Genomic DNA, 26,879 nt, shown 5'->3' on the forward strand with positions numbered 1-26,879 from the left:
CCAAACTCTAAGCTTGTAAAATATATTTTCTCATTTAATCGTAACATTAACTTTCTGAGGTGGTTACCATTAATGCAGTCATTTTACAAATAAAGAAATGGCTCTGGCACAGTTGCATGTCTACACTCAATGGCCCCGTAGAGTGATTCCAAACCATTTGGATTCTAGAACAGTCATCTCAATGACTTTACACCTTAATTCCATACACAAGCAGCATTCTGTTGTTAGGACTGCTTTACATTTTCAATGTTTGCCTATGTCACGTCAGGAAAACAAATAACTAGACTTTGAATTTTTCCAGCCAGGCTCTTAATGCTTGTTTAATTCATGAAGTTTTATTTTCAGCCTACTCTACCATTTTATTTTAAAGAGAAAAAACCATTGTCCATTAAGACATCATTTGGGAGCTTGTAAAAATGACTCTTTAGCGAGGGCTTTCTTTGTGCCTAGTGCAATTCCACATAGTCGGGAAATTGAAAGGGTGTGGAGAGAAAGATTCTCTTTCTTCAAAGTCCTACAAAATAGGACAAATGGCAATGAACACGCATGCGACAAATAGAGAGCAATTAGATGATAATTTCTATGGTACTAATTGAAAGAATTTAAAAGTAAGGAGATATCAGTAACGGCTGAAAATTGGTACAATTAGGCCAGGTGTGGTGGCTCACGCCTGTAATCCCAGCACTTTGGGAGGCCGAGGCGGGTGGATCACGAGGTCAAGAGATCGAGACCATCCTGGTCAATATGATGAAACCCCGTCTCTACTAAAAATACAAAAAATTAGCTGGGCATGGTGGCGCGTGCCTGTAATCCCAGCTACTCAGGAGGCCAAGGCAGGAGAATTGCCTGAACCCAGGGGGCGGAGGTTGTGGTGAGCCGAGATAGCTCCAGCATGGGTAACAAGAGCGAAAATCTGTCTCCAAAAAAAAAAAAAAAAAAAAAAAAAAAGAAAAGAAAAGAAAATTGATACAGTTTTAAGGAAGAAGTGGGAGTGGAAGCTGGAAGGTTGGTTTTGGATAGGGGTAGATGAGAGGTATAGCAAAGAGGAAAGAAAATGAACATGATATATCCGAGACTACCATTCCGGAGCTCTGAAATCCCTGAATACTGAGTTTTAATTCCATCAACTCTCAATTTCATTGGTACGAAGCATAGAACTTCAAGGTCATGACTTAGTTTATCCAGAACAAACAGCCGCCTTGCTGACAAGGAAAGCCAAATCAAACGCGGTGTTTCCCTTGTGTTTTGTTCCCTCGGAGGTACCCAGCTGCTCACAACACCCATTTTCCTCTCCCTGCTCCGTGGCCTTTCCGTGGCTCCTGGCAGCAACAGGACACACTGGAGCTTTCGGCCGGGAGACTGCTGCAGGCTTCAGAATGCTATTTTTGAACTTGTCACTGTCCCTTTTTTTGCAAACTCAATCCATTACCTTGGGGTCTGTGATCTCACAGCAGAGAGACAGTCATTGTCTCCACAGTGTTTCAGTCACTTTCCCGTGTGATTCAGCGGGCGGCTAACTGCCCTTCTGCTGTCCTCAGATTTGTCCTGTTCTGCCTCTTAGACAACAGTCCCAAGTCCATGCTCAGACTTGGTTAAACTCAGGAAGTGCTTCTCTTCCCAACCTATGCAGTTTTTTTTTTTTCTCTGTTTCTGGCACGTTTTTCGGTAAACAAATGTCCTAATCTAATTTACAGTGACAGACTTTTATTACAGCGTTCCTCTCTTGGAGCCAAAATAGAAGCACATGCCCCAGTCAGGGAGGGTTGCTTTCTTGTCTAGATACTTCCCAAATGATTTGCTTATTCAGAGACCTTCCACCTTTTTCCTCCTTGACCTCCTCGGCTGCCTGCAACTTTTCTTCAGATCAGTGGGTTGTCTTTCTTATTAGCACTGTGAGTGACTGGAAGAAGAATACAGCAATAAATTGTCCTCTTTCCTCTCATTTACAGATATCTCCTTTTCTTTTCTGGCAAATTTAATTCCTCCAGTAATCCGGCCATAACCATGAGTGGCACTTTTTTTTTACATCTCTGCTTTCCTCTATTTCGTCTTTCTCTTGGGTAATAACTGCTTATCAGCCTCTGGTTGGATTTCCTCCAACCAGAATTTGTCTGTATAAGTCTGAGTCAATATCTTTAAAACCTTTATCCTAAGAGATGAGTTTATTCACCTCTTAACACACTCTCAAGATTCTTCATGATAGAGGTTTCCCCTGTATGCCAGATGTAGCAGATTCTTTGGTACCAAGTGAGGCTTTCCAATTCTAGTTCATAGAAGATATATATTGGGATAGATTTCCTTATGTGTGAAATCTGCATCACCCCTACAAAGCTTATAGCAAACTACACTCTTTAAGAATTTATAATAGAATGATTTATAGTCCTTTGGATAATGGGATGGCTGGGTCAAATGGAATTTCTATTTCTAGGTCCTTGAGGAATCTCCACACTGTCTTCCACAATGGTTGAACTAGTTACACTCCCACCAACAGTGTAAAAGCGTTTCTATTTCTCTGCATCCTCTCCAGCATCTGTTGTCTCCAGATTTTTTAATGATCACCATTCTAACTGGCGTCAGATGGCATCTCAATGTGGTTTTGATTTGCATTTCTCTAATGACCAGTTGCAGCACTATTTACAATAGCAAAGATTTGGAACCAACCCAAATGCCCACCAATGATAGACTGGATAAAGAAAATGTGGCACATATACACCATGGAGTACCATGCAGCCATAAAGAAGGATGAGTTCATGTCCTTTGCAGGTACATGGATGAAGCTGGAAACCATCATTCTCAGCAAACTGACACAAGAACAGAAAACCAAACACTGTATGTTTTCACTCATAAGTGGGTGTTGAACAATGAGAACACATGGACACAGGAAGGGGAGCATCACACACCAAGGCCTGCTAGAGGGTAAGGGAGCTAGGGGAAGGATAGCAGGGGGTGGGGGGTTGGGGGGGTCACATTAGGAGAAATACCTAATGTAGATGACGGGGGAATGGATGCAGCAAACCACCAGGACATGTGTGTACCTGTGTAACAATCCTGCGTGTTCTACACATGCACCCCGGAACTTAAAGTATAAAAAAAATGTTCTTGGCTGGGCATGGAGGCTCACGCCTGTAATCCCAGCATATTGGGAGGCCGAGACAGGTAAATCATGAGATCAGGAGTTTGAGACCAGCTTGGCCAACATGGTGAAACCCCATCACTACTAAAAATACAAAAAATTAGCTGAGCGTGGTGGCAAGTGCCTGTAATCCTAGCTACTCGGGTGGCTGAGGCAGGAGAACAAACAGGTTTGTTCTCCTTTGCTGGGAAGCAGAGTTTGCAGTGAGCTGGAATCGTGCCACTCCACTCCAGCCTGCGCAACAAAGTGAGACTCTGACTCAAAAAAAAAAAAAAAAAAAAATTATTCCCTAGACAACCACTTCCATCACTTCCAGCATCCCTGGGAGATTAGTCATATGACCCTCCATTTCTATATGTAACAGAGACACATACCATGACACATAGAGAAGTGGGTAGAGGGGGGTGCACGGATAATTGATTTTATTGATTTTGATAATTTAATTTTGTCAACAAAATTAAAAACTCCCTTGTAGACTGTTTTGGAGTCTGCGATTGGATTTCCAACCACATAATTTCAAAGGCTCTGAAATTTCTGAATATTGAGTTTTAATCCCATACACTCAGAGAATTCTTCTTCCTTGGGGGATAGCCTGGCAGTGAGTTTGTCTGGTGGAAGTTCATGCTGATTGTATCCTTTGTTGCCTTATTTCTTATATTTCAAGCATAGTCAAAAGTGTATGCAGTCTCTTCCTTTATCATTTCTAAACAGCAGGACAAAAAATGGCAACAGAGACCTTTTGACGACTGTAAGAATACATTTGTGTGGGTAAGGTATAGCTTAGAGTTACTGGCTCTAAAAGATACCTTGGAAAAATAAAGAAAAAGAAAGGTGCATTAGTGTTTTAAAGTGTACCTGGACTGTGTGTTAATCAGGTGTTGTAAAACACGCGTGACGTGACTGTCATGAAAGAAGCTGCTATACTCACAGATCCCTAGAAGCAGGAGGAACAGCTCGCCATGCCGAGCCACGTGTGGAAACACCAGGGTCAACCGGGAGGAAACGGGATGGAGGGAACACGTGTGCAAGAGCCTGTTGTGTGTGTGTGTGTGTGTTGTGGGAGGGAATGGAGAGGCAGGGTGAGCAAACTTAGAATTGGCTAGTTTGCATACTTTGGGTAGGCTCCGGGAAATAGGGGCTGTCCCCTTGTCTGGTACCTGGCCCTGGGGTAAGTAGGTAATAGCCCAGGGCGTAAGAGCAAGATAAAGGAGGAAGTTGTGAGATATGTGCTGTGGATTGGTTGGTTTTTATATGAAACACATAGTCCCGGGTGAGTCATTCTATCCCTAGAAATTAGTGAACCCTGGGAAAGGCCGTCTCTAATGTCAGCAAGGCCCCAAGATGTCAAAACATGGGAATAAGACAACATGCTTAATGCAGCTGATAAATGTTTTAAAAATGGCTTTTGGGAAAACAGCATCAACAAAACACAATCCAATTTGTAGCCCTTACTGAATTCCATAAGCACTTGAGCAAAGTTATGCACTTACGTACCGGGTTATATTGCAAGGCTACTCTGAGCAGAATTGATTGCGATATCCAAAAACTGGGAAAAAACTGTTTATCCATCAACAATGGAGTAATAAATACATTGTGTACGTCTATATGATGAAATTGCACACAGTGTGGAAACAAGTGAGAAAATTACAACTCTATGCAGGTACATGGATAAATCATGCAAGTATAATGTTGAAAAAAGGAAGCAAGGCACAAAATAATACACTCTGATCAAAATGGACGCAACTAAACTCTGTTTTTAGGGTTGACCATATCAGTGACACTAGTATGAGAAAAGAGATATTATAATAAAAGTTATGGTGCTGGTTATTTTTTGTTGAGAGAGAAAGGTGTCTTCAGAAAGGTGTCTTCAGGAAGAGACTCGTGAACATCCACAGGGTCAGCAGTGTTCTATGTCTTGACCTGGGCGGTAGATACGTAGACATTTGTTTTATAAATATAAAGCAAATATAAAAATAAAAAACACCAAAATCTCCATTTGTGTTTCATGTGCATTTTGTGAAGGCTGTATTTCATAATGAGCAGTTAAAATTACTTTAGACAGAATTTCTAAATCTACTTTTCTTTGGACGCTGTAACTCAACGTATCAGTTCACTGTGAAGAATGTGAACAGAGAAAAAGGTAATTTTGTGTTCAAGATTAATGAATTCTTTAGAATCATTAACCACCAGGTTTTTAATGCTTTGTTGAATAAGATTCTTTAAAAATATTACTCTTTTAAACAAGCCAGACTACTGAAGCAGAAAGCAAAATTTGTCTTGACGCTGATTCTTGTGTTTTCAATAATGTTTCACTTCTGAGAGTCAGTATATTAATGCATACACAGGGAATACATCTCTTTGAAGTGCTTCATGGAAGGTGAGAGGGCAATATTACCTATTCTCAAGAATATGCCGGCAAGATTATCCCATAACTGCCCTTTGTTTACATACTGTTTGAGGAAAAAAGGATCCATTAATAAACTAGGTACTGGAATTATTGATGCTATCTCCATGCGTTTTGCTGTTGAGAGAACACAAAATAGATGGTCATTTGATTAAATGTATGTCGTGGTCAAGAAAAAAACAAATCGGTTTTCTACTCCCTTATGTTTATTCCTCTGTATTAAATATTTATATTTCTTTGATCTGCTAATGTATGCATCTCTAATGCATCCTCTTTGCTGATTTCAGTATTCCTTTCTATTTATTAAAAGAAAATACGGAACACGTACTCTTCTCCATCTGAAAATTTTTTAAAGCAAAATGTTTTCCCTGATTTGTCACTAAGACTTAAAAGAGAACAATAAAAGTTAAATAATTATGAAGCTGATTTAGCTGGCCAGTATGTGGAATAGCTGAAACAGTACAGCCTTCCTTGTTTTTAACAATTCAAAATTTTCTCTTTTTGTAGCTTGCAAAAATCATATGACAGATTCACAGATCAGTTACGGAAGGCTCTTTAAGGACAAAGCAATACAGGTCGAGTCAAAGGAAGGGACTGATATACGGCTACAGAATCAACAGTTGTATTCAACCTGGAGAAACCAGGATTCAAATACAAGACCAAATCCTTTTTCTCGATGCAATGGTAAGTTCCCCCTTCCACGCCAATACTTGAGGATCTTTTCCCAGAACACCTGCTCCCTTTTTTCCTCATTGCAAATCTGCCTTCTTATACTTGTCCACTGAAGTTGAATTTGCAACTTTCTAATTTCAGTCTTAATCTCTTTCTCTGGATAGGGTGTGTGCAAGGAAGAAGAATAGGAGTTTTGGAGCCCTGAGAACTGATTTTTCATTAGCATTAGTATAAGTAACTGGGACAACGGAGGACTCAGCCGCAGATGGCTGTTAAGATCTCGTCTTGTTCAACATATTCAAAGATGGAATTAATTTTTAATACCACATATTAGCAATCTTCTAATACTTAGGTAATCTCTTTGCAATCCTTTCCAGTAAGCACAGATGCTGCTGATGGAATAAATGGAAATAAGTCAGCCTGATCTAATAGAGAGTGTTTTTCCACGTTTTCTTGGGATAGACATTTTGGTCTGAATTTTACTGGCATGCACTTAGAAGACACTCAACAACTGTTAGCTCTATTAGGATATGGCTGAGTGGATTGATCATGGTATAGTGGGAGAAAGTGTGGACTGGAAGTCAGAGAAATTGAAATCTGGGTCTTGGCATGTTTGCTAACAAATGGTGGGGTTATAAATGATTCACTGTCATGGTTTCAGTTTATTCATTTATGTAAGAAATAAATGAATCTATGATTTTTGAGATGCTTTTAGCTAGCTCTGTGTTTCTCAAACTCTGTGAATGGTGGGTACCACTTATTATCTTCAACTCTTCAGCGTAAAAAGACGGAATCTTGTTCTGTGCCCAGGCTGGAGTGTAATGGTGTGATCTCTGCTCACTGCAACTCCTGCTTCCCAGGCTCAAGTGATTCTCTTTCCTCAGCCTCCCAAGTAGCTGAGACTATAGGCACGTGACACCACACCCAGCTACTTTTTGTATTTTTAGTAGAAATGAAGTTTCATGATGTTGGGCATACTGGTCTTGAACTCCTGACCTCAGACGATCTGCCTGCCTCCACCTCCCAAAGTGCTGGGATTACAGGCATAAACTACCACACCCAGCTGAAATAACTGTATTTTAATTTAATTATTAAAATAGAGTATATTCTTCAGTATCCAGAAGTTAGTTACCTGACATTTTTCTCCTACATAATAAAAATAGGTACAATTGGCGGGGTGTAGTGGCTCACGCCTGTACTCCAAGCACTTTGAAGGCCAAGGCAAATGGATCACCTGAGGTCGGGAGTTCAAGACCAGCCTGACCAACATGGTGAAACCCCGTCTTTATAAAAAAAAAAAAAAAATAGGTACAATTTATGGAGCCATTAGTGTGTTTCAGGTACTATATTAAGTACTCTACAAAGACACTCTCATTTAATCCTTTATTAATTAATTATTATCATAATGATTGTATAGAGGATAAAACTTAGGCTTTAAGAGTTTGCAAAACTTGACCGAGGCCCAAAACTTGCTTGTGATTGGTAAGACGTGACTTCAAGTCTTCTCTGTGTTACTCCAGAAGCCATGCTCTTAACTACTGAATCTGATTGCAACCTGATAATGCGGAATTATCAGGGGAAAATTGCTGGATTAAGACAGTAGGGTCTAAAGTGGCCGCAATCTTTAAAACACTGTTTTATTTCAAAGGTAACATATAGTCATTCTTTTTGTGCACAGTTCAACAACACGTGGACAAATGTGAAATTTCCTCTTTCCCCTCGCTACTTCTCACACTCCCCTCCCCAAAAGTATAATCACCATCTGCAGTATATAGGTTGGGGTTGGTGTTAATGACTGGAAGGAAACACAAGGAGCCCTCTGAGGTGACAGTGACGTTCTGAGTTTTGACCTAGGTACTGATTGTCCAGATGTGTTCATTTTGTAAAAATGTATCAGGCTCTCATTTCTGGTTTGTATACTTTTTTGTACATACCTAATTTTTTTTTAAAAAAAAGCTTATCAAGGAAAATGAATGCCATGATACACAAGCATGTTATACTGTTAGTTATCCCAACTTTCTCCAATGGGAAAAGCTATGTAAAAATTCATTTGCAAAACCACTTCCTTTATTCTTTGGGGATTGGCGATACCACCTTGTAATTTCTAGAACACACTATTTATTGGAAGTCTTCCACATATTTGGCAAGCTCTGTAGAGTGTATTTCTCCACATGAGGCTGCCAATGGTTTCAGATGAATACCTAACTCAAATTATGCTTATTGTTTAATTTCAATTGAACCAGATGTCAAATTTTCACAGTGGGTCTTGTCAAAAGGGAATACCTCTTCCTCATTTATCTGGTTTCTATGAAAAAGGATTTCATCTAATGAAGCCCTATTCTTCTCCATAAAACTCTTAGTGGCAAATTTTGGTATATGTAGTCTACCTTCTATTCACATGTCTCTTAGCAGGATGTCATACATGCCAACAGCACCTGCCCGCAGTTGCTCTTGGTCATGGAGATAGTCATTATTTATGCTCTCCAACGTCACATTCTCTGGGCACATGAAAGGCCAATTTTACTGGTGGGACAATTTTATTACTTCTGGCCACTGGATTGGGACCGAAAGTGATGTGATTCACTTTTGGAGCAGAGCACATGATTGCAAGAAAGAGAGACTTTCCAAAACTCTGTTTATCTTTCTGTGTTGGCAACCAGTCAGGTTTGAGATGGCTGTTGCTCCTTCAGACTGGGCCCCAGAGAGAGAGGGATGTGGAGCAGGATCCCAGGTGACTCGTGATGGACATGTTATAGAGTGAAGAGTAAACCTTTGTGGGCTTCAAGGTGCTGAAATGTTGAGATCCTGCCGTACCGCAGCTGACCGCTGGCAGAATGCAGAGAGTTAAACGTAGCAGCTGAGGCTATGTGCATGGTCAGGAGCAGCGTCGTTCAGTGCTGGCTGGACCTATGTGGATAAATCCAATTCTGGGGTTTCGCCTTCAAAAATTTTCTTTATTTAATAGCTATATTCTCCAATATAATCTTTACATGTGATTGAGGTTTTTTTTTTTTTTTTTTTTTTTTTTTTTTTTTTGGTCTCTCATTTACCTCGCTCTTTTGCCTAGACAGGCAGAATATGTGTAGGGAAGAGAAATGTTATTTTCTGGACCAGCTCCCTTATAACTCCATCAGGTTACTGAAAGGGGTCAAATGGCTTTGGAAGAAACTGGAGAAGCAGATGGGGATGAGATCATGCATAACCCTACGGAAAATGTTAAAGGGAGAGGAGAGATAAGATGAACATTTTCCAAGAAGCAGACTGATGAGTGCATGGAGAATGCACTATAGGGGTATGAAAATGTATATGGGATACCAGTTAGGAGGACATGGCAGAAAGTCCTGACAGAGGATGATAGCAGAATGAACAAAAAGAAATTTTGGGCTGAGTGTGGTGACTCATGCCTGTAATCCCACTTTGAGAGGCTGAGGTGGGAGGATAAAGCCCAGGAGCTTGAGACCAGCCTGAGCAACATGGAGACACCTCCTGTCTACAAAAAATTAAAGAAAAATAGCCAGGCATGATGGTGTGTGCCTGTAGTTTCAGCTACATGGGAGGCTGAGGCAGGATTGCTTTAGTCTAGGAAGTCGAGGCTGCAGTGAGCCGTGATTGTGCCACTGCACTCATGGGCAACAGAGTAAGAATCTCAAAACCAACCAACAATCCAACCAACAAATGAAACACACACACACACACACACACACACACACACACACACACAGAACCAGAAAGAAAGAAATTCTGGGATGGTTAAAATGATGAAATACATGTGCCCTTCCCTCATGATCTACCTTGATCTCGGGATACATTTTAGAATAGTTAGTGGAGGGCCGGGCTCAGTGGCTCACGCCTGTAATCCCAGCACTTTGGGAGGCTGAGGCGGGTGGATCACGAGGTCAAGAGATGGAGACCATCCTGGTCAATATGGTGAAACCCTGTCTCTACTAAAAATACAAAAAATTAGCTGGGCATGGTGGCATGTGCCTGTAATCCTAGCTACTCAGGAGGCTAAGGAGGAGAATTGCCTGAACCCAGGAGGCGGAGGTTGCGGTGAGCCGAGATCGCGCCATTGCACTCCAGCCTGGGTAACAAGAGCGAAACTCCGTCTCAAACAAACAAAAAAAAAAAAAAAGAAAAGAAAAGAAAGAAAGAAAGAAAAAGAATAGTTAGTGGAATTGACACATGGTGTAACTTTTAGGAAATACTTTGGAAGCATTAGTGCATCTCTGTGTCATACATACTTTTGATAAGGATTATACAGAAGAGATTTTGGATTACACTTTTTGGTAACAACTTTAAGTGCACAAATTCTGTGTGTGCTTCAACAATCACTTGATATCTCTCTTGACATTTAAACATGAATGAAGACCACATCACCCTTATTCTTCCAGGAGTGTCTACAGCCCATTCTGTGTCACCTGTTCAGAGCACTGCTGTGTTACATAGTACTGTAACCACAGCCTTTCCTGTATTAGGAGGAACTCCTGCCACACGGATTCTTCTGCACACAAGAAGCCTATGAGCACAGAAAAAGAAAAAATCTCCCAAACAGTTCTTAGAACAGGAGATCCCTAATCACATATAAAGTCGGTTTTCCTAAAGAGATTCCTGACTGCTTGCTCAGGCTGGGAACAGGTGTATAAAATGCCAATGAAAAGGTACCTTTGGAGGTGATGCTGCATGGCCCTCTGACCTCTATGTGCAACATACGAGTTAGCAAGAAAAGGCGAACCTCCTTTTCCACACAGCACACACGGCTAACGCAAAGGTCACGTGATCGCTCAGGGATGTGTGCCTGATGAGATTCTACGCGCAAGGCCCAGGCTTTTCTAGGAAGACAATTTGGTCTTATTCCAACACTCACATGGGCAATTGATGCACAAAGTGACACATCACAGAACACAGGTGTGGTGATTTCATCCTGAAAAGATTTCAAAGCATACTTTATAGATCTTCCATTGGGGCAACTAAAACAATTCTCAGTAAGATATTTCTTAAACATCTACTTTAAGCTATTTAAATTCCTGGAGATTTCTAATAGTAACTATATACAGAATGTATACCAGATGACTAAATTTTATTTTTTACATAGGAAGGCTTAGAAATAATCCTATTAGATATTGGAGAGTCTATACCTACAAAAGGTGAATTTTGTTTTGAGGTAGCTATTTAAAAAGCTAATAACATGGTGGAAACCACTGTATGTTGAAGCTGCTCTTATTATAAAAAATAAGAGAAAAAAATAGGGTTCTCTATATAATGAGTTTCTTCTTTAAGGCAAGCATATGGCTCATTCAGAACTGTTACTGAGTTGTTAAGTTTCACATGAAAAAAGAAGGGATCTTGAATTCTTCTCTACTCTGCCTCCTCAAATTATCTGAATGTCCAATAGATGGCGCCCTGACCTTGATGCTGTTGGAGATTCAATGCAGCAGAGTGTAAACCATTGATCTTTATTGAGTTAAAGGAAATTCACTCACGACTCGTTCATTTAATTATTTCACAAGGTCATTATTGAGTGCCCGCTCTGTGTTAGTACTGTATTGTGTTTCTTTTCACAGGGTCAGAGATTACTATAAGGCAAATAAAAGCTTCGATGTATTTCTTCACAAAACAACACTGTATCAGTTTACACTGCTGTATGACAAATCTCTTCAAAGCTCAATGGCTTACAGTAACAATGAGTTATTAAGTGAGTTGTCATTTCTTACCATTTGGTAGGTTGTCTAGGTGGCTTCTCTTCTGATTTCATCTGGATTCATTCACTCTTGTAGCAACAGTCAGCTGGAGGGTCTCCTGGGCTGGAAGGTCTGAAATGGCCTAACGTACGCATCTGGCAGTTGGTGCTAGCTGCCCTCCGGGACAAGCAGGCTTGCCTCCACGTGGGCTAGAGAACTTGTCCCATGGCGTCTCCAAGCAGTGCTCCAAGAAGGGGAAGCCAGAGTTGTATGTAAGGCCTATCGCCACCTTCGCTTTGTAAGTTACCTATGTCACTTCTGCCACCTTCTATTGGTCAAAACAAGTCCAAGACCGGTCCAGATTCAACAGATAGGGAAACAGACTTCAACTTTGCATGGGAAAATTGATCCACCACATTGCAAAAAGGCACATACACTGTGATGGGGGACTGTGTGGTCATATCTATCTTTTTTTTTTTTTTAATGGAGTTTCACTCTTGTTGCCCAAGCTGGAGTGCAACGATGTGATCTCGGCTCACCGCAACCTCTGCCTCCTGGGTTCAAGCGGGCAGTCTCCCAAGTAGTTAGGATTACAGGCATGCACCACCATGCTCGGCTAATTTTGTATTTTTAGTAGAGACAGGATTTCTCCATGTTGGTCAGGCAGCTCTTGAACTCCTGACCGCAGGTGATCCACCCTCCTCGGCCTCCCAAAGTGCTGGGATTGCACCCTGCCCATATCTTTCAGTTGGTAAAATACAAGCAGATAAGTGACCAACAGTGGAATAGCCCTGCCTAGATTCTGCAGTCGGCCTCCCTTTCTTCCTCCCTCCCTCCCAAGATTCTTGCAAGCTTTAAAGAAGGACAGTAGTATGTGTTTAAGATAAAATGTCTATTAGGCTAATGGGGACATTGTTTTGGTGGAGAGTAAAGAGTTACATTGATTCGCATTTTCTGTTACATATAGCGAGTAGATTCCTTCATTATTCGTCTTTTCCATTATTCCTAGAAGCTCAGTTTTCTTTAGCAGTTGATGAACTTTGTTAAGAGTCCGTTAATTCCTCATCAGTACTTCCCCAGAGGGCGAGACAGAAGGAATGGAATGCTGTGGAATGAAGTAGTTGAGCTGTCCTGGCAAGGCAGTGTGAGCTAGTGCCAATATCTGATGGTATATGTGACCAGATCATTAACCTTTCCTGTAACAGCGTTCAAAGTGCAAAAATGTATTTCAGAAGTTACAGCTATTTTTTGGTAAATTGTTTCATGTACTAAATCTCTACTGTGTATCAAGCCTTTTTCATATGCCATCTCTTAAACATTATAATAATCATGAAAAGGAAGTGTCAGTTCCTATTTTACAGATGAGAAAATGGACGCCTGTGGAAGTGAATAAATTTACCAAATGTTAAGTACAGCCAAATAGTAAGTACATGACAGAATCTGAACTTCCAAGTCATATTTAATATCTATTCTCTTCTCTCTAGTCAATGGAACCCCACCTTTGCTGGAGATTGCCATGCATTCAACCAAAACTGCATCTCACAGATTTCTTTGCACAGCTAGTAGAAACTACCTGGCTGCTGACATGTAGCTTAAGATTGTTGCTTAGGGATTCCGGGAAGGGGCCTTCAAAAGGGGACTGCCTGGGCCGATATGCACATCTGTGCCATTGGCTGTTATCTGTTTCCTGAAACAAAGTATGATGATTGGACCTCTAGCAACCATAAGATAAGCACAAGCTCGTAGCCAGGCTATCGAGAAGGTACAGCAGTGCCCTGGAAGAGGCATGGGTCCCTGAAGGTTGTGCAGCTGCTTTATCGGCTCTTATGTGAGAGGAAAATAAAAATAACACTCTCATCTTGCTTAGGTCAGAGCTACCTCTCTTGCATAGATAGCCCTCTAAGAACTGTGAAAAACTACAAAACACACCCCCTCCTATTGCTGTATTTCAGTGCTTTATGTAAAATGAAATTTATAAAATTAGTCATAAAACTAGTAAAATACCACCACAGGTCCAAAAGTATCTATGTATAGCCTCTACCTCAGCAGAAAATGAGAAGAATCGTGTCTGTGATGAGATGTCGGATCTCCTTATTATCAGCCCCAGCAAACTTGAACCTTCAAAGTTTCTATCCTTCCCATTCTCTGCCTCTGAGAACAAGAGTCCCTTGCCTCGCTTGAACCTGTGGCACAAGACGCCTGTAATGCTCCCATCCTCAAATCCCAACCCTAAGTCAGTGAGTCTTCACATTTCAGCTGCATAAGAGCCATATGGGATGCTTGTGAATTTTCTAAAAATCATATTTTTAGACCTATCAAGGGAATTCTGAATTAGTAGTTCTATAGCAGGGCCCAGGAATTGCATTTTTAACAAATATTCTGGGCAATTCTTAGGCATGTGATTCACAGGTTGGCCTTTGAGAAACCCTATGAAACCTTTCTCCTTAACCAGTGCCTTTTGCGGCTTTATCTAACCCCGACTTGCAACGTGTGGGAAGGAGAGGAAAGTATATTTCGGTGTCTTTTAATAGACATTGAATAAAGTGTATACAAGATAGAAAAAATAAACATCCCTGGCTTAAACAAGAGAGGGATTACAGTTTCCTCTCTCCTAAACCCTGCATGGTACAAATACCAAAGATGATTCCTGAAATTTACCAAGCTAGGTTAGGGTAATATGGCTTCTTTTTCTCCTTACTCTAGACATTTTCTTGTATTAAATTTGTAGTAATTGGTATAACTGGCACAAATTGTACCAGATGGATAGGTAAGTCTCCTACTTTTGCGGAGTTCCAAGTTGCCTTTCCTATTCTTAATTATTAGAGATTAATTTTACTTTGCAGAAAACTCACAGAGGATTGCCAATACCTTTCCTCAGAGGACATAATTTAAAACTTTAAAAGATCAAAATTTTAATAAAAGTTTGAAAATGTTGCCGGTATTTTTACAGAAGCCACTTAATGATTTTAATTCAATACTGCATATGAAAGGTAGCAATTAAGAGGAGGTAAAACAGGCCACACCTGGAAAGAAAATATGACTCTGTCTGCAAAGTAGCAACACAGGCTGTGTTCTGCTTTCATAAGAGGCTGTGTTCCTGAAATGTGTATCCAAAGGCAATGTGAAAATTTAAAACAATCCCTTGATTCATTTAAGGAGAGAGCTAGATATTTTACAGAATCTGAAATTTTACCTGACTACTCAATTATGTATTACTAATATTTCATACATGTTCTTATGTTCTTTAATTTTATTATTTTTCTTCAGTCTTTTTTTTTTTTCCAGCCAGGTTTTTGTTAAATCAGTATCTTTTCTGATACCACCACCTTTGCTGCTGTTGCCGCTACTCTTACTAGTACTATTTTATTCCCAACTTCCCCCAGCTATTTGAATAGCTTCTCAACAGAGTGTCCGTTTTGCAGTGTGCTATCACTTTCATCTTTTTAAAGAAACATCTCCCCGCTTCCATATAGATAGGTCCATCTCTAGGCCTGACGCACAATCATTGTCTTGAGATCTCCGTTCCCCGTTATCCTGAGGATTCTCTTTGTTTCTCTTTCAGGCTGGATCCTATTTTCTCCTTTAGCTTCCGTTTCTTCAGGGTCATTCCTCATTTTGGTGGAACACAATTTATAGTAGAACCCTGAAAATGTTGCAAGGGAGGTCAGCTTTTCACAGCTTTGCATGTTTGAAACTCTCAATTGTCATTTTTAATTGTTTGGCTGTGTGTAGAATTCTAAGCTGGTAACAATGTCTCTTTGTAATTCTGATCACAATGCTCCACTCTCACCTGACTTCCATTTTAGTGTTGAGAAACCCAGTGTCATTCTAGTTCTTGATCATTGTATGGAATATGATCTTTTGCCCTTAAAGCTTTTAAAGTTGTGTTGTGTCCAGTGATCTTAAACATCATGTAATGTATCTTGGTATAAGTCTATTTTATCTACTATGTCAGACCTTGGGTAAAATCTTTTAATCTGGCAACTCATATTTTTCAGTTCTCTGAACTTGCTCTGAATTATTTATTTGACTTTTCTCTCTCTCTTTTTTTTCTCCTGTATTTTTCTTTGTGGAACTCTTATTATCTGAATGTTGAATTCTATGGATGCACTTGTAATTTGATTCTATTTCTGTCTTATTTTCTATCCCTTTGTCTTTTTGCTATACTTTCTGCCAGGTTTTAGCAATTTTATCTTCCAGCTCTTACATTGATTATTTAATAACAGCTATTATATTTTTAAATTTTCCAAGAGCTATTTTTTTCCTCTGGATGGTCTTTAAAAAATTTTTTTTAAATAAAGTGTGGCACATGCTTTTCTACAACAGTGTGGCACAAATATAGGGTTTTTTGTTGTTGCTGTTAAAATAGAGTTGCTGATGAAAAGTGACTACTCAGTTTGGGGCACGTTTCCAAGCTCCTCTTGCATTGCAAGTGGAAATTGAACGCGGATACTGTGTGTATATTATTCTAGACCGAAGTATTAGAATCTAGGCATGCCTCCTTTACCATTCCTTTCGTTGTTTGTCAGGTGAACAGATTGAACTATAAGAACGGAAGAGATGGAGAAGTCGTACAATGGAGGAATCCTGGGGCCCTGAACCACTATGTGGAGCAGAGCACCCATCGCATTTCCGTCCTAACTGAACTCTACACGGGTAAGAAAGAAAGACCTCTGCTGTTAAGCCGCTGAAGTGCCCATGTGTTTCTAACAATTGGTACTACATTACTTAATACAAATATCACTACTTGATTCATTGATGTAACACCTTTTTTTCCTCTGAGAATATTCTGTCTTTAAATTTACTTTTCTTCTTCAGTATAGATTTATTTTCCTTCAGCTTTCTGTTATAGATATATACTCTGGCCACTATCTGTCATTTAGAGGTTGGCCTCAAGTATCTTTACTAGTCATTCACGTTTGAGAAGAGTACAACAAAAAAATTATCTTTGGAAGCTTTGTGCATGTGGGGGATGTGTGTGAACAGTGGACTTCAGAGGAATCTGAATGGTGTGTTTCCTTGGAAAAAATCCTTTAAGGGAGCACTTTTAAAGCTTTTCTCTTGGATTTGCAGATTTGTCCGGGAGAGGTGCCTTTTGCATCCTGCTTGGACGGGGTAGACCTCAGAGCCAGCATTCTGGGAATCAGGTCGGGGAAGAATGCAGGGGTGCTCAACTTCCCTATCAATTACCTCTCCTGCTTGTGTAATGGCACCTCTGCCTGCCACGGTGCCTGGCGCCCCTCCGGTGGATAGAAACTTGTTCTGCTGTCTTCAGAGTAAGCAGTCAGTCTTCTGCCAGAACGGGAAAGCAGTAGATGTCTGGCTTCACAAAGTTGGGCAGAAGCCAGAAGGTCTAATTTTTTCTTTTAAAATGACTTCTAAAGAATCCTGCTGTTTAAGTCATCATTTTCCCACCCCAGTCCTTCTAGAGGGACCCGGTCTACGAAACCATGAGTCTCTGGGGGCTTCTGTCCCATGTCTCTGGGAACTGCTCAGCTTTTCCTACTGCTGGCTGCGAATCCAGCTTTCTCGCATTTGCCAAGTAATTTACCACTCATCCAGCTGCTTCCTAGCCTCCAAAGCTGTGTCTCTCTTGTCTCTTTCCCAGCACTTTTTGTCCATGTGAGTTTATGCCTTTATTAAAAAAATACAGTTCATTGGGCTTTCAGAAGACAGCAATGACCCTTGAAGTACTTTCAATTTACCATTTTTATCTGGAAACTTTAAGAATTGTAAAATTAAAATCAACTCAATTTTATACTTTCAAAAATATAGCAGGATATCCAATGTCTGCTATTTTTTTTCTCTCTTCTAATTATTTAATGGCTCCAGGGGATAACACAGTATAAGATACAAATCTTGCTTAACAATGACCTCACCGGGAGAGAAGAAGAGAATTGACTGATTCACTAGTGGGACTTATGTTTCCGCTGCTGTGGTCTCTGTAGCTGCTGCCCAGTGTCACTTTTGTAAATTTGTTTGGCAGAGTTCACAGAGTTCACTGTGCACGTATGACTTTCCTGGTTCCATTGCACAGGTGGAGATTAATCTCATTCCTTCATCGAAGGATGGTCCATGATTTCCCTTAAAGTTGCGTCTTTTTAGTTCATACTCACATGCTCAGCTGCTCCTTCCAGACGGTGTACCGGTTGGCTAGGAGTGAGGAAGGAGACCCAGGCATCTGAGATCAACTTCCCCTTTGACTATCACTCTGCATTTTAATAGAAGAAAAGGCTGACCGACTGGCACCTCCTGTTTCACCTTCCTGTAGGTGGCAGGCTGGGTCTTGGGGAAACTCTCTGGAAGACGCTGTTTTTACCTAAAACAAGATCAGACCCAGAAACCTTTTCACGTGTGAGTCCTAAAACTGCAAACCGAAACCCTTTCATATGTGATTCCTGAAGCTGTAAACCGAAACCCTTTTCATATGTGATTTCTAAGGCTGGAAACCTAAGATTCTTCCATGTGTAATATCCAAAGTGTGAGCCTGTATAAAGGCAGAACCTTCCTTTGTTAGATGAGCTGAATTTGGACAAATTATTCCTCGGCTCCCGGCCGTAATAAGAAACCTTTCCTTCCCCGTTCGGTGTTGGGGAGCTGTGTTTCTCGTGGCCGCTCCCGCTACAGGAGCACCCAGCTTCAGCCACACGGTGTGTCGGAGCCAGCTCTCACCGTATAACCTCTTAGGTAGGCATCCTCAAGCCCGGGTCACCAGTCAGATGCCCCCGTCTTCAGCCATTAAGCGCTTCTAAGAGGATCCTAGAATCTTTTCTGCCAAAAGTCTTTTTAGTGATTGGAAGCCTTGATGCTGCCTGAAAACTTCTAGTCTCTGACACAGAGGGGAAGGCACAGATTTGTTTCTTACAGAAGATACGAGATTTGGTGGGTGAAAGAAACACACAGATCCATTATTGCTCCTCCAGGCAGTCGCGGTGCGAAATGTGGGCTTCAACTGATGTCACATTTTGGAGGGCCTTCCAGATACGGCCCTGGGAATGAGCCACGTCTGTGCTGGAGGCAGCTCTGATTGCTGTCAGTGTTTTCTTGCATGGTTACTGCAAACTTCTGAATCACTGAGAGGTAATGGCCGTCACTGATAGAAGCATTCTGCATTTCCTGACGTGTCTTCCTCCAGCATGTCTGATAGATTGATAAGCAAGAATTAAAACTTGTATTAATGATTATAAGAATTAATACTCCTGTATTAATTCCTCCTCTGCTTGAAATACTAGAGTGATCAAATGCTCATTGCTAATGCACCTATCTTCTACTAATAAATAAGCTCATCTGCTAGAGGGGTATTTGAGGGGCATCTTTGCCGAGTCATAAAAATAAACCGTTACACATTCCTCTCAAAGCTTTGGGTGCCTGTGTGCTTACACTGAGACCCTGGTAGCTTTCAAATGGAAGCTCCTTTTGGGGCTGTAGCTGTGGGATGGAAGTTGAACTCCACTGAATCAAGCATCCTCCTGTACATAGAAGTGTGGGGGAAATCCAAAAGTCAAATGTAAATCATTTGAGGACTATTTTTATTCTCCAAAAGGATCATGAAATATGGTTTAAAAAATAAAATTATGTAAATAATGGAAAATGAAAACATTTGATATTTTATCTGAAAATCAGAGGTGTGATGGTAGGCACTGTTTAAATAGTATAGCAACCACTGAATTGAGATTCAGTGGATCCCAGCCTATTTAATTTAAAATTATTATTGTCCACACTTTCATCCTATGAAAAGACTAGAAAACCTTTTTTGGCCTCCTTCCCTCCAAAGAACCATCGTGATTAAATTTCTCCACTTGGTATGAAAAAAATAATTACCTTTTACATTAACTATGCTAACAAATTTCTTAGTGACTCAACCATTATTTTCAATTCTGTTTATTTCTGTCTCACTGGAACTTTAAAAGTCTGTGAAAGAAGGAAAGGCATAATTCTAAGAGCATAACCTTGTTACATCAAATCTCTTTGACATATGCATAAATTTGTAAATTCAATATACATTGATAGATATCCATCAAGGTCAGATAATTTAACCTTTCAGAATATTCTTTTAAAAGCAGGTTAAAGTATTATTTACTTCTTATTACTTAATGGAACTTGTTGGCAGATTGTGAAACAATCCTCTGATTGGGCCACATAGATTCTGCCCTCACATCATTAAAAGGTTATTTTATAAAGGCTCATGCAAAGGCCAGTGGTTTGGAACTTGTAACCTATTTTCCCATAGAAGTATAATGTATTTTGTTTATGTAGTATTTATCTTCCACCTACTCTAGAAAAAGATTGGAAGAAGCTTATGTAATTAAGCGTAAGGTAAAATAAGAAAACTTTAAAATCGAAGGAGCAGAGGCACAGATGTCTCTGAGGATCCAAGGTTTGTCTTGCGCTTTTTTTTTTTTAAGGGCACAAGGTCAGTATAAGTAAAATAAAAGATAAATCAGTATCACATAGACTTATGTTCTAAACTTTCTGCTAGAAAAAAGCTACTCTCGTGAACTTGATCAAGTGTCTGAATCTCCTTTTTCACAGCTATTGAATGGTTATGAACTGTAAGTAGTCTGGCCAGTGAATATGTTCCATGACGAGTCTTGAATAGAATAGAAGATTTCCCCCGGAGACACTTACTATTTCCTCTGGGATCTTTCGCTGGGTAGAAATGAGGGCGATACTGAAAAAGTCTGCCTGCAGAGCAGCAATCTCTCCACTTCTATTTCTGCTGGACCAGCAGGAGCAGGTGCTGAGTCTCTGCCTGTGCTGGTGCTCAGCGTCTCTGTTATACTGACCTCCAGGCCATCTACAGACGTCTGCCAGGCCCCTGTCAACCTCCTTTATCCCTCTGACTCTTACCGATCTCTTCAACTAGCCACCCCTCAGGAAATCTTCACTTGACATTTTAACTCTAAAGCTGTTACATCCCTGGTGATACTGACCGCTTCTTAATATTGCACCATTCTCTTTTCCGGAGGACAGAACTTTTAGGAGGCTAACGTTAAGGGATGAGCAACCCTAGCAGGATCTTCACCTGGAACTGCTGGTTCCTCCGCAGTCCACACCCTGCTGTTCCACCTGCACCGCTCTTCACTTACAGTAGGGTTTTCTCTGGATTCCAGAGGTTCTCTCTATTCTAAGGCAACTCTGGGGAAGTTCCAGGCCTCAGACAAGATAGTACTTCAATTGCAACACGAGGTCAGATTCACTCCCGTCAATCCCTGGATCCCACCCAAGTAACTGTTTCAAAGTCCGCCCGTAAGACTTTGCACAGAGCAGACCACGAGGGGGCAGTGTTGCCGTCCTTCACGTTCCAGCCTGACACCCTCACGGGAAATGCAGCCCCAAACCTTTGGTTGCATTCAAGTTTGGATCAGCTGTGAAGCCCAAATGAGATCATATAATAGCTGCAACCGCTGTTTCTTAGATGCCTTCTAGGTGACAAGTATTTTGAACATTATTTCATTTAATTTTAAGGTGTCTCAGATGCCATTTGTGGGTTTTTCTACTCACTGAGATTTAGATGACATTGCGTCAAACACCAGCAATTCCGTGACCCTTCCCGACAAGTGCTGTTCCCCCTACAAGTGCTGGTCATTTCTCTGAGTTAAATGTTCACGGTCTCCTCTGCCCGTGGCTCCTGAAATTGTACATCTTGCCTCTCTGTTTGCACAAATCAGTTAGTTTTTAAAAAATAAGTTTCCATGGGAAATCCATTCCATCCATACTAAGTCCTTCAGAAAATTCACAAGAAGGGATCAAGTGATCTTTTTATCTCCCCCTGAGGTCTTTATTCTTCTTTAACCTCTTCCACAGAACCGGCCAAATTCCTTCCTTTCTCACTCATAACAAGCCGATGAATGTGTTCGTTGTTTTAGCTTCTTTCTCACCCAAGTTACTTATCCTCAACAATGGGGAAGAGAGAAATTTGCAAGTGCAACCTTGGTGAACTCTCTGTCAACGAAACGTTTATAATTTAGGAACTGGGAGCATATGCAAAAGGGCTCTTACACGAATCAGAATTTCATAGGGTTGTTCTCCAGCAGTTACATGTGGAGTGGGTTAATTACGAACTAGTGCCTAAAAAAGTTGAGCACACCAAGAAGATATCAGAAATATCTCAAATGAATATTAATGTCTTGAAATGTCTATGTAATTGAAATCAATTTAAATGTAGAAATAATTTGAAGAATGCTAATGCAATGGCGGAGTCCCACAGATAAATATGTCAAAACACATTAGGAGTTCTCTGAGGCTATGGCAGAAACCTGCCTTGCGATCAGGCTGTGAGATACTCAGATTTAACTCTGCTTTTTTTCTGCTTTAAATCTACTTTTGGGGGGTTTTCTTATTTGCATCATTAGTCACAAGATTTTTGTATAGGGGCAAAGAGAATTTTACTTCTCCCCTCTGGAGGTTTGAGTCTGTTGAAAAGAACTGACAATAGACAAATTAATAGGAGAAAAGGCATACACATTTATTAAAACCCGTAAACCATGGGAGTCATAAAAAATATGAGACTCAAAGAAGGACCAGATAGTTGAGGCTTAGATACCCTCTTCATAGGGGAGACAGAGCTTGGGGAGGCAGGCGATTTTTGAGGAGTAGTAAATGATTTTCAGGGGAAATAAATAGGCCCCAAGAGCAGACAGTAGTTTGTAAATGATTCTCTTAGGAAACTAAATGGGACTAGCCAGTTACAGAAAGGTGAGGTGTTGAACTGTGCCGTGAACAAAGGCTGTTGCATAGAGGTAAAGTCTTTTAGGCAATATCTTTTAGAGCTATCCTCAGAAGAAGAGATAAAAGCTCTACCTGGGTGTGGTAAGGATTTCCAATCTCTTCTTCTCTGATTTATTCTCCCTGGTTATTTAGTGACATTTCTAGGGAGGGGATTAAGATAATTGCATTTCTTTGGAAAATAAATTTACCTATTCAGATAAAGAAATTCCAGAGAATACCCCTCTCTGTGCTTGCGGGGGAGAAGGAAGAGAAGGTTAGCAAATCCTTGGTTCTGAGGCAGCTTCTGAGGTCTTTCCATTTCTTTTAATTCAAAGTGTTCAACATAGCAAAGCATCGTACTTCAGCGTATTGTTTTCTGAGACCCAACATTTGCTTTGAACTTGTTGATTTTTCTGGGATGAAATCCTTTTTATTTTAGCTTTGTTTAAAGTTGATGACAATTCTAAATGTCTGTGTTTTGGTTTGGCAGTCATAAGTAAATTTCAATTTTAAAGAGATTAATAATTAAAAAATAAATTGGTCTAACAAATACTGCATGATTTCACTTAAATGGGGGCTCTAAACTAATCAAGTTCGTAGAAGCAGAGAGCAAAATGGTGGTTGAAAGGGGCTGGGGAGAAGAGAAAAAGACAACAGAAAAGAAAAAGGAAGTTGTGGTTGAATGAGTATAAAGTCTCATTTATGCAGGACACAGAAGTTCCACAGGTAAATGGACTGTGGACCTAAAAAACTCGTTAAGAGGGTAGACAGCATGTTAAATGATCTTGCCACAAGATAAAAACTAAAGCAAAGGCGCCGGAGGAAACTTTGGGAGGTGATACATATGCTTATCACTTTCACTGTGGTGATAGTTTCATGGATCTATACTCAGAATCGTATACATTAAGTATATGCTATTTTTTACATATCAGTTATACTTCAATAAAGCTGTGAGAAATACGTATAGTTACAAAAATAAGTTCCTATGTTTTCTTACAGATTGCAAAAGTCACGGGGAAAGGGCAGAGAAAGCGTGGCTATTCCCATGTTAGAGCGGAAGGAGCAAGGCTCAGAGGCGTTAAGCACCTTACCGCAGGCCGCTGTATACCCCTTTCCAGGGGTATCATGTTTAGCCATTTTCAAAATCATTTAGAGTCGGCAGATAGCGAGACATGAGCAGGTAGGGGGAGCCCCTTAGGAAAGGGAGGTCTGGAAAAACCCAAATGCCAAAGAGCACCGAAACTTACGTACTAGATACGAGCAGAGGGAAGGGGAAATATCTCAGCAGAAAGGGGTACCCGTTAAGATGCCCAGTGTGATTTAAACTGTTAGAATGTAGCTGGCTGCATACGGTTAAGGAGAAGAGCGTAAAGCGGAGACTCCTAAGACATGTCGGGGCGGTTCGTATCCAACACTGGGCCCACACGTGTGCACCAGCTAATGGTAAGAGAGGGTCCCACAGGCCTGCGGAGGGAGCCAAGCAGGGGCAGAGGATGGGACTTCAGGCGAGCGTGGGAAAGCTGGGCAAAGGAAAAAGGTGGAGACTTAAGACAGGCGGGAACTTTCAGAAAAACCCAACATCATAAAAACCCAACGCAGAGTTCTCGGGCTGCTGCTGGCTCCTTCCTGCAGCCTTCTCTTCCTCATCTTTCAGAGTGTACTCTTTCTCTCTATAAACACTCTGCTCTCTATTTTCCTTCAATAAATTCTCTTTTTTTTTAATTTGGCTTAATCAGTCGCTTGGCAGAATTCTCCAAGACGAAGAACTGAAGATTCCCGCACTTCCTGATGACAATTTTAGATACATTATCTCATTTGAGACAGATTTCTGCATTCTTTCTATGCAATGAATTATCAAGTTTTATCTGTTTTTCCTCATGCGCTTTTGCACCTGTCAAAGACTTTTCATTCCTCAAGACTCAGAGTACTCCTCGCCTTTTCTGACTTCCCACTGGAGGGAATCTGTCCCATGTTGAGCCTCCAATGGCCTTTCAGGGTCCGATGACCCTGGCTACATGTTTCCTTCACTGCACTATGTCCTGTATCTGATTTATTGATATTTCCTGGTGAAAAATCTGAGAGATGATTAATATTTATATACTCATGAAGGCTACTGCAATGTTTTGCCTCTAGTCGTTGTTGAAGAAATGCCTACTGAAATAAATGAAAAAGATATTTCCCTTTTCTTTTCATCATCTCATCGTTGAGTCTGTGCTTTCTGCCCACATTTTAGCTGCTTGTCAATGTAATTCCTCCGCCCCAGTCAAATTGGTGCCACAATGAAAACTCTGCAGTTTAAAAACAAGCAAATAAAACCCGAAACAAAAAGAACCCCTGCTGGCTTTGTTTAGATGAACTTCCTGTCTTGAGATTTTCTTAAACGTTTTCCCCAGCTATTCTGATCTAATTCATCTCTCTCCTCTTCAGTTTCTCATGTTTAGAGCTTGCATATCCATTTCTGTTTTCTGATTTTTCATGGGCAGTTAGAGGGCAAGTCAAAAATGATATCTAACTTCCAAGCCAATCATGCAAACTAAACAATGTGATTGTAGAATGCTGTATTATTATTTGTGGTTTTAAAAGTGTCTCCCAAAGTGTCTAGCATAGAACTACACAAATGCCAGGAACAAGCAAACAAACAAAATACACAAAAAAACCCCAAAACTTGCTGAATTGAATAGATTCACATCACTTCTTTCCTGGTGAGTCTGGCTTTCAAGATTACCTTATTCTCCACAGATATCTTTATCTGTTCCTTCATCTTATCACATCACAAAGCAGTTTTCATGCACTGTTCAGAATATTTAACACAGCAGTTTATTGACTTTGGTTTTATTTCTCAATCAAACTGAAACCCTTCGGACTATAAATTGGGTTGTAAATCTGATATTATTACGTTTCCTACTCCAAAAATTACATTATTCTCATGTCCTAAACAGGTTTGATATTTCAACAACTCTAGCTGTCTTCTGAGAGATTGCCACTGTATATAATCCAAGGAATTTGCTTTGTAATCCCTAACAAAAATCAGGAAAATGAATTGAGTTTTCCATGTTCTCATATGGTCTTGGTATGATAGAGTTTAATATCAACTTTCCTTATGAAAATGAAACACGGCATTACTTTTAGACGCAGTGTCTTTCCATGGTCGGGGAAGGGCACTGGCTTTTGCATAACACTCTCGGCTTGAATTTTCCTTCGGAGTTTGTGTATCTAGTGCCTTCCACTCTGACACATAGTAAGTTCTCATTAAATGCTTGTGGAGTAGGTAAAAGACTATGTAGATGAAAGCTTTCCTGTGAGCACTCATTTTCTGTTTATTCTGCTTTGTTCTCTAATGATGAATTTAACATGAACATATAGGGAAAAGAATATATCAACATTTTTTAGCAAGATTTGTGGAACACTAGTTTTGTAGGAAATTGATAGGTGTTAACAAGGTGAAAAGCTTCATGGGAAAAAAGAAATAAGCCAGGCACAGTGGCTCACACCTGTAATCCCAGCACTTAAGGAGGCCGAGGCAGGCGGATCACTTGAGGTAAGAAGTCTGAGACCAGTCTGGCCAATATGGTGAAACCCCATCTCTACTAAAAATACAAAAATTAGGGGCCGGGTGCAGTGGCTTAAGCCTGTAATCCCAGCACTTTGGGAGGCCAAGGCGGGTGGATCACAAGGTCCAGAGATCGAGACCATCCTAGTCAATGTGGTGAAACCCCGTCTCTACTAAAAATACAAAAAATTAGCTGGGCGTGGTGGCGCGTGCCTGTAATCCCAGCTACTCAGGAAGCTGAGGCAGGAGAATTGCCTGAACCCAGGAGGCAGGCGGAGGTTGCGGTGAGCCGAGATCGCGCCATTGCACTCCAGCCTGGGTAACAAGAGCAAAACTCCGTCTCAAAAAAAAAAAAAAAATACAAAAATTAGCTGGGGGAGGTGTTGTGTGCCTGTAATCCCAGCTACTTGGGAGGCTGAGCCACTTGAACCTGGGATGTGGAGGTTGCAGTGAGCAGAGATCACACCACTGCTCTCCAGCCTGAGTGGCAGAGCGAGACTCTGTCTCAGAGAGAGAGAAAAGAAAATAAGAAATAGTATGAAAAATGCCAGTTTAATGAAATTAATCTTTTCTCTGTTTTGTTGTTGTTTTTTTAAACATCAGGGCTTCTTACGGCAGTAGTAGGCTAATTGACACAGGTATTTTCTTATATAGTATGCACTATTACCCAACTTCACCTAACCCAAGTATTAATAGGACTCTTGGTTTTAAGTGACAAAAACACAACTTGAA

The 26,879-nt window shown here is 40.6% G+C and overlaps 1 protein-coding gene across 12 annotated transcripts in view; it reads left to right on the top strand.

The window, feature by feature from the left end:
- The window catches only part of NSUN3 (NOP2/Sun RNA methyltransferase 3), a 203,361-nt gene that overhangs the window by 130,228 nt on the left and 46,254 nt on the right, over positions 1-26,879 (top strand). For 3 of the 12 annotated variants that reach the window (XR_012514794.1, XR_012514792.1, XR_012514793.1), the window contains exon 6: positions 6,045-16,543. Coding sequence is in view for 1 of the 12 variants with exons in the window: in XM_074389173.1 (XP_074245274.1) it covers positions 6,045-6,096 (52 nt within the window). In the remaining 11 variants the exon portion in view is untranslated. Of the gene's footprint in view, positions 1-6,044; positions 26,225-26,879 lie in introns of those variants that run through there. The other 9 variants (XR_012514795.1, XR_012514796.1, XR_012514798.1 and 6 more) reach the window with 9 other exon arrangements.

Source organism: Saimiri boliviensis, chromosome 18 (assembly GCF_048565385.1).
Source record: "Saimiri boliviensis isolate mSaiBol1 chromosome 18, mSaiBol1.pri, whole genome shotgun sequence".
Classification (NCBI taxonomy): Eukaryota; Metazoa; Chordata; class Mammalia; order Primates; family Cebidae; genus Saimiri; species Saimiri boliviensis.